Here is a 14,305-nt window from a genome sequence, read left to right on the forward strand (position 1 = left end):
TGAAGAGTCATCCCACTATATTGCCTGATGATGTGAGCGATAACCCTAAACATTTATTTTTCTCCTAGGTGAAGAAGGCCTGAAAAGGTGGCTGGGACCAGCCTGACAAATGGGTCCATTGACACATTATTACTTAGAACATGAGATCTCTGGGGTTCAGGAACAATAGGAATCGAAAGATTGTGTTTGTGGGTTGAAAATGTGTGGCTGAGAAGAGTGTAATGAATGAAGGCCCAAGATATGAATGATGTGGGCCACATGAGTGAAAGGTTCATGGATCAAATGGTATGTTTTAGGTTCTGTGAGCTCATTTTTGTTCTGGGTTTTGATTCATAATTGTGTTCAGACAACTAATGAACGTTTTAGAGTGCACCAGGTTTTGTTTTTTATTAGTGTTTCTCTAATGTCGGTGTTCACTATGTGTGTTCAGATGCTCGCAAGTTGGAACAATTTTCTGGGTTTTAGTTTCAGAGGGTGAAAACTTAAATTTCTTATGAATTTTCTTGTGGTGAAAGTGGATCTAAATTCTCTTTGGGATGGGAACAGAACCAAATAGAACCTGTCATTCTGCCATAGGGTTCTGGTTGAATAATTTGATGGTAAAATATTTGGCCGCCCAAACTTCTTTAAGAGGGGAGGCTGAAGCCGGCATGTGTTGTATGTCTTAAGTTTGTCTAAATTTCTGTTTCAATGTTTGTCTCAAAGGTTTGTCTGACTAACCTTTAGACTTCAGAGAAAACAAAAAGAAATAATAATCATAGGACGGAAAAACGAAAATGGATATATTGGTAATTGTGATCAAAAGTTTAACAGGAATGAATAACTAAATAATGGTATAATTAAGTTTGTACAGAATATGTAAATTACTGTTATCTAGTATTGGGGGTAGAGGTTACGGGGAAGGACCCTAAAGGTCTAATTTAGGTAGATATAATCAAATTATCAACGTGCTTGAAAAGGAGGTTGTCCAAAACACTGGACACCTTCATGGTAAATGATGCGAATACTTTTTTCTGGGGATGATTTCAAAAATTATGGAAAATAACTGTTTGAACATATCTAACATTGGCTACTAGTTAACAGACAATATATTAGCAACTAACTGGGTTACAATATAAATATGATTTTTGGTTAAAGGTGAGAAGATGACTCTGTTATATTATCTACATATAAGATTCTCATGAAAACAGGTACTGGAGCATTTTCTGTTCCCAACAAGCCCTAAAGGAAACTGTTATTGATTTTATGGGTACTGACAACAGAGTGAAAGGATGTAGAGATGTCCTTGACACTTTCACCAGGTCGGCTGAGAGAGATAATCACACAATCAAAAAGCGATTGGCTAAAGTAATACAAAAATGAAGTGGCTGGATGCGCTGCCCTTGGTGATGTTTTACATCAGATCATCACCCATTGAGCTCATGGGTTTAACTCCCCATGAGTTGCTGACAGGAAGAACCATGGCCTGACCTTTCACCTCCTCTCTTCAGTCGGGGTGTGAACCCAGTCTGAATTCACAGAGAGAACAACTGACGTTTTCATAGATTTTAATCTGCTGTGAAGTTTTTGTCTCATAACACACAGGAGGCTCTAACCAAAGAACCAACAGGAGAAACAAATGGAGCTCTGGATGAGGGCAAAACTAAGGTAAGCAGATCATATAGCAGGAAGGGAGAGACGTCCTCCGAAGGAAACCTCAGAGAAATCAGAAAGCACCTGAGGAAGAACATATGAATAGGTTCAATTGGATATCTTTTGACTTAGCATTTCATTTCCAGCTAACACATCAAAAATGTGCTTGTGGAACTAAATACATTTATTCCAGTAACCATAACGTCATAAGGTAAGATTAACTCATCTTTTTGCTTTCAACTAACAAAATACAATTATGTGGAACCTGTTTCAGAAATGTTTGAGTGGGCTGGGTTACTTCAACAGAGGGAACATGACAAAGAAGTAAACAATAAAAATTCTATTTGTTGGGTTAAAGTTTGAAGGAGTATGTCCTGGTAAATTTGAAATAAAGTCACAAAATCAAAAATCACAAAAGGGAGAAGGATTTCTAAAGTAAAACTGTGTGAATAATCAACAAACAAATGTTAACTTTTGTGAATATGAAACATTGTGGGATAAATTGCATAAAGGGTTAAAGGAGTGTTCAACTATTTAATCAGTTCAATTAACTTCATGAATAGAAATTATAACTTCCCATGTGCTTCTGGGTTATTTATTTATAGATGATGCTGTTTACAACTTAGATTGTAAATTAACTTCATACAAGGCCTTGAACTTTACTTGCTGCTGAACAGAACTGATTTATGGGGAATAATTGCTTTGGGGGTGACTACCTATTGACTGGACAGGAAAGATGTGCCCTGGTTTCCCTCTCCATCCAGGATTCCCTGACACCGATTGGCCTACTTCGTCAGGGGGAAACTTTCAGAAAATGTGTTTTTGAATTTGATATGTCTGCTAGAATACAAACTGCTTCCTGTTAGAACCGATTCTAATCTTTTAAATGACACAACGGCAAAACAGGAGAGACAACTGAAGGCCGTGTAAACTCGATGTTGAAATTATTTCTTGTCAAATTAGAATAGCTTTGGATATGATCCTAGCAAAAGAAGAAGGTTGTGTGGTGTTTTTGGAGAGGCTTGTTGTTCTTTTATTCCCAACAATTACAGCAACTGATGGATCTCTAACGAAGGCCCTAAAAGGATTGTAATCACTGTCCATCGAATTAAAATCGCACTCAGGAATCGATGAACAATTCACAAACATGTTTGAGACTTTGTCTGGAAAATGGGGAAACCTACTGGTGAGTATATTCACTTCATTGACTGCTGTGCTGATCACAGGTTGTGTTTGCTGTTGTGCAACGTGCATTTGAGCTCTCATCCTCAGGTGTATTGATCGTGCGATTGGTCCCAGTGATACCAGAGGTTTGAGATTACCAGAATATCAAATGGATGTGGTGCCAAAGCACACTGATGTTGTCCACTGAATATTTGAGCACAAGTGATGATGTGGATCCCATGGAACCAAACCAAAGTGTTGGAGAAATTATGATACTGTGCTATGAGGAAGAGGAAACCCATTGTTCAGAGCCAGCCTGAAAATGGGAGCAAAATTAAATCACAACCATAAACCGAGGATGCCACACCAGGAGGATAACCAACCCTTTCATGTGGCTTGGAGGGGACCAGACAACTGGAATAGATAATTGAACAGGGTTTACGATTCAGGGTCTACAATATACTGATACGCATTGTGCTGCTTATTTCCGCTGTGCTTCTAGCTTTTTATTATTTTTGTTGTTTTAAATTTTTCAACAGGTTATTATTATCTATTTGGGATGTTTTAATCATTTGAATTTGAGACACACATCAGCATGTGTCTGTTCTATGGGAAACAGAGGGGGTGCACACACTGAGGGCTGCAGGCAGTTACTATAGAGATGGTACTCCGTTTGGGGGACGGAGTTATGCGATGGACGGAAGGAACTGCCTCCCATATTCTAGTTTAGGTCCATATGCACTAGACACATTGATTGATGAGAGGTGTGTTTCTCCCACCTCAACAGGGGGATTGTTATTTATGTATGATTCTGTGGCCTTTTCTAATCATCTCTTTGCTGACCTAATGAAATATATCAGCCGCACCGCTCACTGCTACAGCTTAGAAAACATAACTGCTGATATCACATAAGACGCAACACATAGTCAAAGATAAACTGATACAAGAGGATGACAACCTTTAGGAGGGTTAAGAACAGGCATAGATAAAAGCAGGACTCACACTATATTCTTTGCTCCTCTCGGTTCATCCCTAAGATGGGCTGAGGGGGGCCCGGTACCGAAGGTGAATGTCACTCAGTATACTGATCATTTTGGCATTACATCTCGATTTTATACTTAACCATTTCTCATTATTTCACTAGGTAAATACTTTGCTGGTTTTACTGGTTAGGTCTCGGAACTGGAGAGAAACGGACCCAGGGGCGCACAGAGAGTAAAGAGAGTAAAACTCCCATTTTACAACGCATCAAATTAAGCCCTCTGTGGTTTAATTTTCATCTCATGATGTGGCATCCTTTTGTCCCCAACAAATTTACATCAGTATGGAGATATATATATATATATATATATTCATTAAGCACAAAAATAATGTGTTTAGCAGGATTAATAATTACTTTCCCAACACATTAAGGCATACTGAACCTTCCATGTATGTAACTGAAAAAAAAAAAGAACCGACTATGCTTTGGAAATGTTTCCGGATGTATTGTTGGAGAAAGGAGTGAGAGCTAGTGGTAAATTCCCTGAGAAAGGGGATTCATTGGAGCCTTTTGTCTCGCTTTGAATACCCGGATGACAAAAACAAAACAAAAAGCAGTTCCAACACCCTTTATTGAAATCACCACAAATAAACGACGTACCCTAAATAGGTTTATACTAAAGCTGATCAAAATCCCCGTTCGGGGTTGCTTAAAGAAAAAAAGATATGTCCCACAGGCACCTCCAGCCTCCTGCTTCCATGAAGCGACGGGACAGTTTAATGAAGAAGACAGCACAAATCAAAGCACTGCCTCGTCTTAGAAAGACAGAAAAGGGAGGACAGTGATATAAAAGCGGTTGATCCACAGCAATGTTTTTTCACTTGCTCTTGGCCGGTTTCTCGGTTTTCTTCGGGAGAAGGACAGCCTGGATGTTGGGCAGCACTCCCCCCTGAGCGATAGTCACACCACCCAGCAGCTTGTTGAGCTCCTCGTCGTTGCGCACGGCCAGTTGTAAGTGGCGGGGGATGATCCGGGTCTTCTTGTTGTCCCTCGCTGCATTGCCTGCCAGCTCCAGGATCTCGGCGGTCAGATACTCCAACACAGCCGCTAGATACACCGGGGCTCCGGCGCCGACGCGCTCCGCGTAATTCCCTTTGCGCAGCAGCCTGTGGACCCGACCAACCGGGAACTGAAGCCCGGCTCGGGAGGATCGAGACTTGGCCTTGGCTCTGGCTTTGCCTCCGGTTTTCCCTCTGCCAGACATGACTATAAATGATGGTTTATCCCTAAGCTGATACAGGAGTAACGCCTGCGCCTTTATGCAGTGTAGCCTGGTGACCGATGATGGCGTCTCTTGTTGCACACGTACCATTAAGACGCATGCCTGTAACCCATTGCAGCAACACGTCAACCCGTCCGCCATATTAGCAGAGGAACACAGGCCGGTCACGTGAGTGGGGAGCTGCAGTTTTCACAGTGTACTTTTTCCAAACAACTTATCAAATTTTAATGAGTTATACCAAATTGTTTTGTTCTTCCTCTTAGTAACAGTGTTAGTGGGGCAAGGCTTCCTGGGGTCAACACAGATTTCAAATTTAGCCACCTGGTTGCATCTGTCTATACCAGTGTTGATTGCTCTAAGACTGCAAGGGAAGCTCAGCTTCCCCTAAAATGTCAAAAAAATAAGTGATCAAATATATACTGTTGTGTCTACATGTCATTGACTAAATATGCGCTACAACACGCTCAACTTTGGTTCAGAATCAGCTTCTTATCACTGGTGACGACGCGGCTTTCCTCTCACTCATTCCTGCAGCTTCACAGTGCTTTAAACAGTGAGTTCAATAGCCTGAACGCTCAGCTTCTGCATGATGATTAGATGATCTATCTGAGGCTGAATCCCTTTTTGATTCAAGCGATCTTGAAATTGAGCTTCCCCTCCTTGAAAGACCAGCATCCGCCACTGGTCTATACATTTATTCACCAGAAAGACCCTTTCATTGAACATCTAAAATAGGAGTGCATTGTTCCAAAAACATCAAGAGGATGTATGTCTACAATAGGGATCATGTCTCCATATCGGACAAACACAAAGAAACAGCTACAGAGAGGACAAAGCCTCTATGAAATTTGCTGAATTGCCACTGCTGGAAGGTGGCTGAGAAGCAGAGTACATTCAAGTCAGTTTGCCAGTCTGTTATAGGGCAACACACAGGACAGACAACTACCTACCAACACACACACACCTAAGAGCAATTTAAAGTGATCAATTAACCTAACATGTATGTTTTTGGGCTGTGGGAGGGAGCAGGAGTACCCAGAGAAAGCAACAGATCCTATAGGAGAACATACAAACAGAAAGGCCTCTGCTGGGATTCAAACCGAAGACCTTGTTTCTGCATGGAAACAGTACAAAGAACTGTCCCCCATGCAGCTGATCTTTAAAATATTCTGGAAGAATATTTTCTGTAATTGTAGAAAACTGTCAAAATAAAACCACTTTTGTTTATATTAAGTTTGCTGTTAAATATTTAAACCTGACCTCGCCAAACGCCTACTGCAGACCGGCTCTTGAAACCCAATCTGCCCCTTGCTTATAATAAACAGTCTGCTAATTGAATAACCAAGTGATTTCAGGTGGACTCAGCTTCATGTGTGCTGATGGCAGAACTGCACTGAAGCTGGTCTTATATTATTGTGCCATGTCACCTTGGCACAAGCTTTCTGCTTCATTTTGTTTCCAGGACTAACAGCTGTGAGGACAAGATGAAAACCTGAGTTTTTCCCAAACCATGATATGCAGTGAGCCATGTCATTGAGTGGTGATAAACATGACTGACTGAATTAAGTGATATTTGCATTATATAGCTGAGAATTTAGTGCATGAAACGTACATGATAAGATGGCGGGCACTGCATTAGGTGGAGACACCACTTCAGTGTTCAGTCAGAAATTTACACAATCTTATAAAAAAAACCTGAGATCCACAAAACTATTGAGGGTAAAGTTATTATAGAGGATAAAACTCCAAACTTCCTTGTGATAAAAATCAAGACTAAGACAGGATGAGATAGTGACCTTGATCATGAATACTTTTGACACTGACCAGAGTGAGGCTTCTGAGAAAGTTTTGTTTGAGCTCTGTTTTTCATAAGGAACAGAAAGATGCAAATAACATAAAAAGTTGGCTAATGATCCTGAATGAAAGGAGGGAAAACTTTCCTAGATTTGTTTTCCATTAGTTAGATGAACTTCCACTGGTGACCATTCCAGAGGAGTTCCCAGGACAGAGCCAGCCTTCTTTATTAGCTTGTTGAGCTTTTTCCAAGTCCTTGAATTTACAACTAAAGCAGCCTTTTATTGTTGTCCTTTTACAGCTCATACAAGTGTGTCTCTAGCTTGGACGTCAGTCCTTTATCCAGTCCAGTTCCCTGTCCACACTTGCAATGGGCCAATACCCGTGAATATTTTTGCCACCCAAAGCGGTTGTAGGAATATTGAAAAATATGTTTTCACACTTTTTTCCGCTCCGCTTGATAAACCTGCTTCGTCTTTCTCTGGTCCTCCTCGCCTTTTGCTCAAGCACACTGCACTTCCTGGATTTTATATGTGATGAAAATGGAATAGCCCATTTGAGGTTGAGAATAGTAGGGAGCAGAAGTCACTCCTTTTGTTACATGGGGCTTTAGAAAAAACTTTAAAGCAAGCAGAGCAAAGCACTTCCTTTTAATCTTTAAATATAAACTTTAAATTGTTAACTTCCAATATAAAATACCAAAAGTGAGCTGTGTTTTGTTTTTCAATGATGTAAGGGTATTACCACTTAAAAAACAATAATTGAGGCATATGTAGGGACGGGTCATGAATTCTTTCCTTTATAGGTACTGACCAAATTCTGTCAGTACTACAGCGTACCATTTCACGTAAAATCAAACGGCACCATGTTTCGGTTCCTAAACGCATCATTGTGACACTGAGGGAGTGGAAGGGTGGTCGATTATGGTCTATCAGCCATGCAAAGCGCTCGAAAGTAAGGCTCCACTTTTCAAAATGCAATGCACATTTATTACCACAAACATACACAAAAGTATGGAAAACTGGGACCATTGAGTATTGGTATTGATTGCAAAGTACGGGCATCGATACCATATCAGTTCAAATGTGAAAGGGACCCATCCCTAGGTGTGTGTGTATGCTAACAAAAAGAAACAAAACTCTTCCACATGGTTGCATTTGACAAAATGTTTCAATGTACATTTAAAATAAATAAATCTAAAAGGACTTCAATAGTTTCTTCTCAATAACCAAGTTATCAGTGAAACAATTTGGTTTGAGCATTTCAGTGTGCAATAAGTCACCTGAAGTAGAGCATATTTAAGTGTTGATCACCTACATGTAGCAGACAGGCTTTTAAAAATACTTCAGAGCTGCAACTGATCAGATGTTGCCGTGGACTCTGGGACGTGCTCAACTTTTTTTTTTTGTTACTTCAATGTAAAATTAAACATGTACTCACACCCAAATTGACTAATTAAAATGACAAAAAAAAAAAAACTTTATGGTTTAGAAGCAAACATTTAATCTTTTTCTGACTTCAGTTTTTCCATTGGCTCCAAAGAATCACAAATCCAACCCAAAGCTCCAATGAAAGCATGTGAGACTGTTCTGGTGCATCATAGGTAAGGGTCTTTTGTTAAAGCAGTTCCAGTTGTAAAGAAGTGCTTGTACTAACCAGGTTCTTAACTGGTTCTATAAAACCACATCAAAGAACTGGTTGGTTTGCCTTAACATCATTTCTGACATTCGTTTCAATCAATGTTAGATCCTCCTGCTTGGATTTTCTGTAGGGAGACAGTTTATCTTATCAGCTCACATTATTTCCATTGATATCCCCAAAACAAATATTCAAACACCAGTTACTGTTTTAAATAACTGTGTATGTGAATACACACTTAAGCCTCAAAGTGAAAAATGGGAATTTAGAAACTCAATGCGGTACATCGGTCTTCCTTCACTATGACAAGCGAAGTCAAACAAAAAGAGTGACCTTATGTTACCTTAGTGCTCACTCAATGTTTTAATCAATTTCGGAATTCAGTATTAAATTTTTCAGACTAAAACTGAAACCAACCCTGGAAGTTTAAACATTGAACTAAGAAGAAAGCCTTTTTTTTCTCTGACCAGGCTGAGTAAGAACCAGTTTGACAGACCAAGGGTAGATTCTTTCAGTGTAGAAGACATGAACAACTGGTGCCCAAACAGCAACAGCTCTGATTTAGCACTGGAACCAGTTTGGAGAGGGAAAAAAAAAACAAAAAAAAAACACATAGGGTGTATAAAAGTAAAAAAAAAAAAAAACAGTGACACCACTCCATTGACTTATTTACCATTCACACCATCAAGTACTTCTCAGAGAATATGCAGACATCAGACAAAAGACTGACTGAGGAGTAGGCCTAATCACTGGAGAAACTGACCATATCATCTGCAATACTTTAGCTTTATAGCTAAATGACGGACCACAGCTGGCCAAGCTTCTCTTTTCTTTTAATACAGCTCGACCATATGCAAGCTAGTAAGAACAACTACTGAGAGCTGGTATATTCACCACTGACTAAGCTCTGTTAATGTGGAGTGGATCAGACACCACTCTCCGATATTTGGATGATTAGGTAAAAATGCTGTGGGACCTTTGGAGACACTGCTTCCAGTATTCCAGTTTGCAGATCCATTAAAACCTGTCTTGCTTAATCAAGTAGGTCTCTGTAAATGTCAGATTTATAGTTACAAAAAAGGTAATTACTGCTGATATGCTGAAATTAAATTCCCTTATGCTTTGCTCACAGCGTTTAGCAAACAGCCTAACAACTTTGTGCCAGATTAAAAAATAAAAAAATAAAACAATTTAAATTCTCCCCGAAGAATCATACAAAAGCAATCCTCTCCAGTGGCACCACACTGGCTGGGCCGATACCAGTGGAGTTCGGGCCCATTCTAAGCAGATTGGCCATCCAAAGTTAAAGCATTCAGACTTTTCAAAATGATTTTCAAAACGGGGTGGGGGGGTGGGGAAGGGGATAACAATAGAGGGGGCAATTAAAAAGCTGAGAATGTGTCAATAAATAGTGATATTTTTTCCCAACACAGATCCAGTTGTTATAATTCATCTTCTACGTGGTTTCCATGTGCAGCGGCCTCTGTAGACTCTAAACAGAAACGAGAGAAGGATACAGTTAGGTCTGGATTTACTTAGCTTTTTATGAACTCAATGTTTACAGCTGTATTAGAGAAAAAAAGAAAATACACAACAGCAGATGTCAGTACAAGTTAGTATAGTGTTGTTAGGGTTGAATAACTTCTTCTTATTAGATGGTTAGATGCAACATCTGCTTTTAAAGGCTCCTCGTGAGGAACTCCCTGCTACTATCGCTGTATTGCTGGGTGAAGAAAGTACAGCAGCTCCGAGTCAGTCAACCAGTTACTCAAATGTGCGCCCTGCTGGCATTTGGTATTATACCAAATATTGACTCCTTCACATTTGATGGTGGTGTTTTCTTTGTGGTGGGTCATGAACAAACTTATTTTTGTAGCAGCTGCGTGAGCTGCACTACAAACAACTAGGCAGTCTGAAAACACGTCAGTTTTTACAAGTATATGCATGGAATCTTTTTGAATATAAACAGAGATAATAAACATTGCCAGATGTCACACTGACTTCTAAAAACTTTCTAGTTAGTAATTACTCTTCTTCTGCTACCACTTGTTGAATACACGCAGATGTTATCTCCAGCGGCATCTGCTGTTTACAATCAAAAACTCAGCGCCTCAACTGTACCCCAAGCATAAAAGCCAAAGAGACGATCTCCACAGCCAGAAAACTTCAGAGACTGATAATGCGTGCTAGGACAGTTGTGGCTATACTAGCTTTCTATATACTGCAGGTACCTTTTTTGTAAAGTGCCAATTAGCACTTCACAAATAAACGGAACTGAAATATTGGGGGGCCGAGTTCTGACGTAATGACAACTATAGGGTACACAAGTGTTGTTGCTACAATGCACTCAAATAATGGCACATAATATGAAAACCATTCTGTAACTGAAAAGTTTCTGAATGTTTTTCCACATTTAGGTTATTAGGTAGCCTCAGTGTTACTGATCCAGAACATCCAACTGTGCATTTTCAATTCAGTACTTTATTAATTAAGGGAAATCAAATGTTGTTGTAGCTCATTCTGAAGGTTTCTTCAAAGAGCCGTTGTAGATGCTGATGTCTGTGGGCAGGAAGGATCTCCTGTAGCGCTCCGTCTTACAGCAGATCAGAAGAAGCCTCTGACTGAAGAGACTCTGTTGTTGTAGGACAGTCTCATGAAGAGGATGCTCAGGGTTCTCCATAATGTTCTTTATGTTATGAAGAATCCTTTGCACAATGATCTCCAGAGGTTCCAGAAGAGTCCACAGCATGTTGAGCTTTTTTAAGTCCCTGGCTCTGATCTGGTTCCCCAGCAGATGATGGCAGAAGAGATCACACTCTCCACAACAGACTTATAGAAGATATACAGCATCTTGCTGCACACACTAAAGGACCTAAGCTTACTCAAGAAGTACAGTCTGCTCTGTCTCTTCTTGTAGATGGCTTCACAGTTGCATCTCCACTCTAGTCTGTTGTCCAGGTGAACACCGAGGTATTTATACTCCTCCACCACCTCCACCTCTTCTCCCATGATGGAAATAGTGTTTGACCCTTTCCTGTTACTCTTCAAATCAACAATCATCTCATCTTGAATGTGACTAAAACAAAGGAGATGATTGTTTCCACACCATGCCACAAAGCGGTCCACCACCTTCCTGTACTCAGCTTCTTGTCCATCTCTGATCCACCCCACGACTGCAGAATCATCCGAGTATTTCTGCAGATGACAGGAGTCGGTCTTGTACTGGAAGTCTGAGGTGTACAGAGTGAAAAGGAATGGTGAGAGTATAGTCCCCTGTGGTGCTCCTGTGCTGCTGACTACCTGGTTAGACTCACAACCCTTCAGTCTCACAAACTGTGGTCTGTTTGTCAGGTAGTCTTTGATCCAGGAGATTGTTGAGGCCTCCCCCTTAGTCTTCTGGAGTTTCTGACAAAGCAAATCAGGTTGGATTGTATTAAATGCACTGGAGAAATCAAAGAACATGATCCTCACAGTGCTGCTGACTTTGTCCAGATGACAGTGGGATTGTTGAAGCAGGTGTACGATGGCATCTTCAACTCCAACTCCACAGCAATAAGCAAACTGAAGGGGGTCCTGATAGTTTGTTGTTTGCTTATTCAGGTGGGCCAACAGGAGTCTCTCTAGGACCTTCATGATGTGGGATGTCAGGGCAACAGCTCAATAAGTAATTGAGGACTGATGGGTGAGTTTTCTTTGGTACCAGAACAAGACAGGAGGTCTTCCACAACACTGGAACCTTCTTCTGGGCCAGGCTAAGGTTGAAGAGGTGCTGCAGAATCCCACAGAGCTGCTCTGCACAGCCCTTCAGGACTCTAGGGCTGACATGATCTGGACCTGCAGCCTTATTCCAGTTCAGTCTCTCCAGTTGCATCTTCACCTGACTTCTTGAGACACACAGGTGGACGGGGGAGACGAAGGAGCATCAGCATCTTCTGATATGGTTGAAGGCGAACATGTAGAAGCAGAAGGGTCTAGGGCTGAGGTGGAAGATAAAACATTTGAGGTGCTACTGGACAGCTGTGGGTCAAAGGAAGGTGGGATGTCTGTTTGGCTGTGAGCAGGAGATGAGGATGCTGAACTTGTTTCTAAACTGGACCTATTGAAGAATGTGTTCAGTTCATTGGCTCTGTCCAGTCATTCATCGGTCCAATCGTCCGGCTTAAAGCCCGTGATCTTCTCCATCCCTAACCACACATCTCTGATATTGTTTTGCTGGAACTTGCTCTCCAGCTTCTTCTTGTACACATCCTTGCTGTCTCTTATCTTGACTTTAAGTTGCTTCTGTTTACTCCTCAATAATTCTCTGTCTCCCTCTCTGAAGGCTCTTTTTTTCTAGCTAAGCAGGTCCTTCAGGTCATTGGTGATCCAAGGTTTGTTATTGGGGAAGCATTTCACCGTTCTGGTGGGGATGATGTTATCCATACAGAAGTTTATATAGTCAGTGACACACTCAGTCATGGCATTGATGTCCTCTCCATGTGGCTGGCACAGTGCGTCCCAGTTTGTAGCCTCAAAGCAACCTTGCAGAGCTTCTTCAGCTTCCTGTGACCATTTTCTCACAGTTCTCTTTACTACAGGTTGCCTGTGAACAAGGTGCTTATACACTGCTCAAAAAAATTAAAGGGAACAACAACATAACTCCAAGTAAATCAAACGTCTGTGAAATCAAACTGTCCACTTAGGAAGCAACACTGATTGACAATTTCACATGATGTTGTGCAAATGGAATAGACAACAGGGGGAAATCTTTGGCGATTAGCAAGACACACTCAATGACGGAGTGGTTCTGCAGGTGGGGACCACAGACCACTTCTCAGTACCTATGCTTTCTGGCTGATGTTTTGGTCACTTTTGAATGTTGGTGGTGCTTTCACACTCGTGGAAGCATGAGACGGACTCTACAACCCACACAAGTGGCTCAGGTAGTGCAGCTCATCCAGGATGACACATCAATGCGAGCTGTGGCAAGAAGGTTTGCTGTCTGTCAGCATAGTGTCCAGAGCCTGGAAGCGCTACCAGGAGACAATCCAGTACCCCAGGAGACGTGTAGGAGGCTGTAGGAGGGCAACAACCCAGCAGCAGGACCGCTACCTCCGCCTTTGTGCAAGGAGGAACAGGAGGAGCACTGCCAGAGCCATGCAAAATGACCTCCAGCAGGCTACAAATGTGCATGTGTCTGCACAAAAGGTTGGAAACCAACTCCATGAGGATGGTATGAGGGCCTGATGTCCACAAATGGGGGTTGTGCTCACAGCCCAACACCGTGCAGGACGCTTGGCATTTGCCGGAGAACACCAGGATTGGCAATTTTGCCACTGGCACCCTGTGCTCTTCATAGATGAAAGCAGGTTCACACTGAGCACATGTGACAGACGTGAAAGAGTCTGGAGACACCGTGGAGAGCGATCTGCTGTCTGCAACATCCTTCAGCATGACCGGTTTGACAGTGGGTCAGTAATGGTGTGGGGTAGCATTTCTGTGCTCGCCAGAGGTAGATTGACTGCCATTAGGTACCAAGATGAGATCCTCAGACCCCTTGTGAGACCATATGCTGGTGCGGTTGGCCCTGGGTTCCTCCTAATGCAGGACAATGCTAGACCTCATGTGACTGGAGTGTGTCAGCAGTTCCTGCAAGATGAAGACATTGAAGCTATGGACTGGCCTGCCCGTTCCCCAGACCTGAATCCGATTGAGCACATCTGGGACATCATGTCTCGCTCCATCCACCAACGTCACGTTGCACCACAGACTGTCCTGGAGTTGGCAGATGTTTTAGTCCAGGTCTGGGAGGAGATCCCTCAGGACACCATCCG

General features: G+C 41.8%; 2 protein-coding genes across 3 annotated transcripts in view; both read right to left on the reverse strand.

Moving 5' to 3' along the window:
* Positions 1–4,391: 4,391 nt before the first annotated feature.
* LOC124876508 (histone H2A) lies at positions 4,392–5,198 on the reverse strand. The gene has a single exon (XM_047379359.1). The coding sequence runs from the start codon at positions 5,148–5,150 to the stop codon at positions 4,656–4,658; it is 495 nt and encodes a 164-aa protein (XP_047235315.1). The 5' UTR covers positions 5,151–5,198; the 3' UTR covers positions 4,392–4,655.
* A 3,135-nt stretch (positions 5,199–8,333) lies between these two features.
* The window catches only part of hyou1 (hypoxia up-regulated 1), a 32,797-nt gene continuing 26,825 nt past the window's right edge, over positions 8,334–14,305 (reverse strand). For both annotated transcript variants that reach the window (XM_047379577.1, XM_047379578.1), the window contains exon 24: positions 8,334–9,984. In XM_047379577.1, the coding sequence (XP_047235533.1) occupies positions 9,935–9,984 (50 nt within the window). In that variant the 3' untranslated portion in view covers positions 8,334–9,934. The remainder of the gene's footprint in view (positions 9,985–14,305) is intronic.

Source organism: Girardinichthys multiradiatus, chromosome 11, assembly GCF_021462225.1.
Source record: "Girardinichthys multiradiatus isolate DD_20200921_A chromosome 11, DD_fGirMul_XY1, whole genome shotgun sequence".
NCBI classification, from domain to species: Eukaryota; Metazoa; Chordata; class Actinopteri; order Cyprinodontiformes; family Goodeidae; genus Girardinichthys; species Girardinichthys multiradiatus.

Coding starts and splice junctions, on each gene's coding strand:
- LOC124876508 (XM_047379359.1), bottom strand. CDS start 5,150: ATGGTACGTGTGCAACAAGAGACGCCATCATCGGTCACCAGGCTACAC.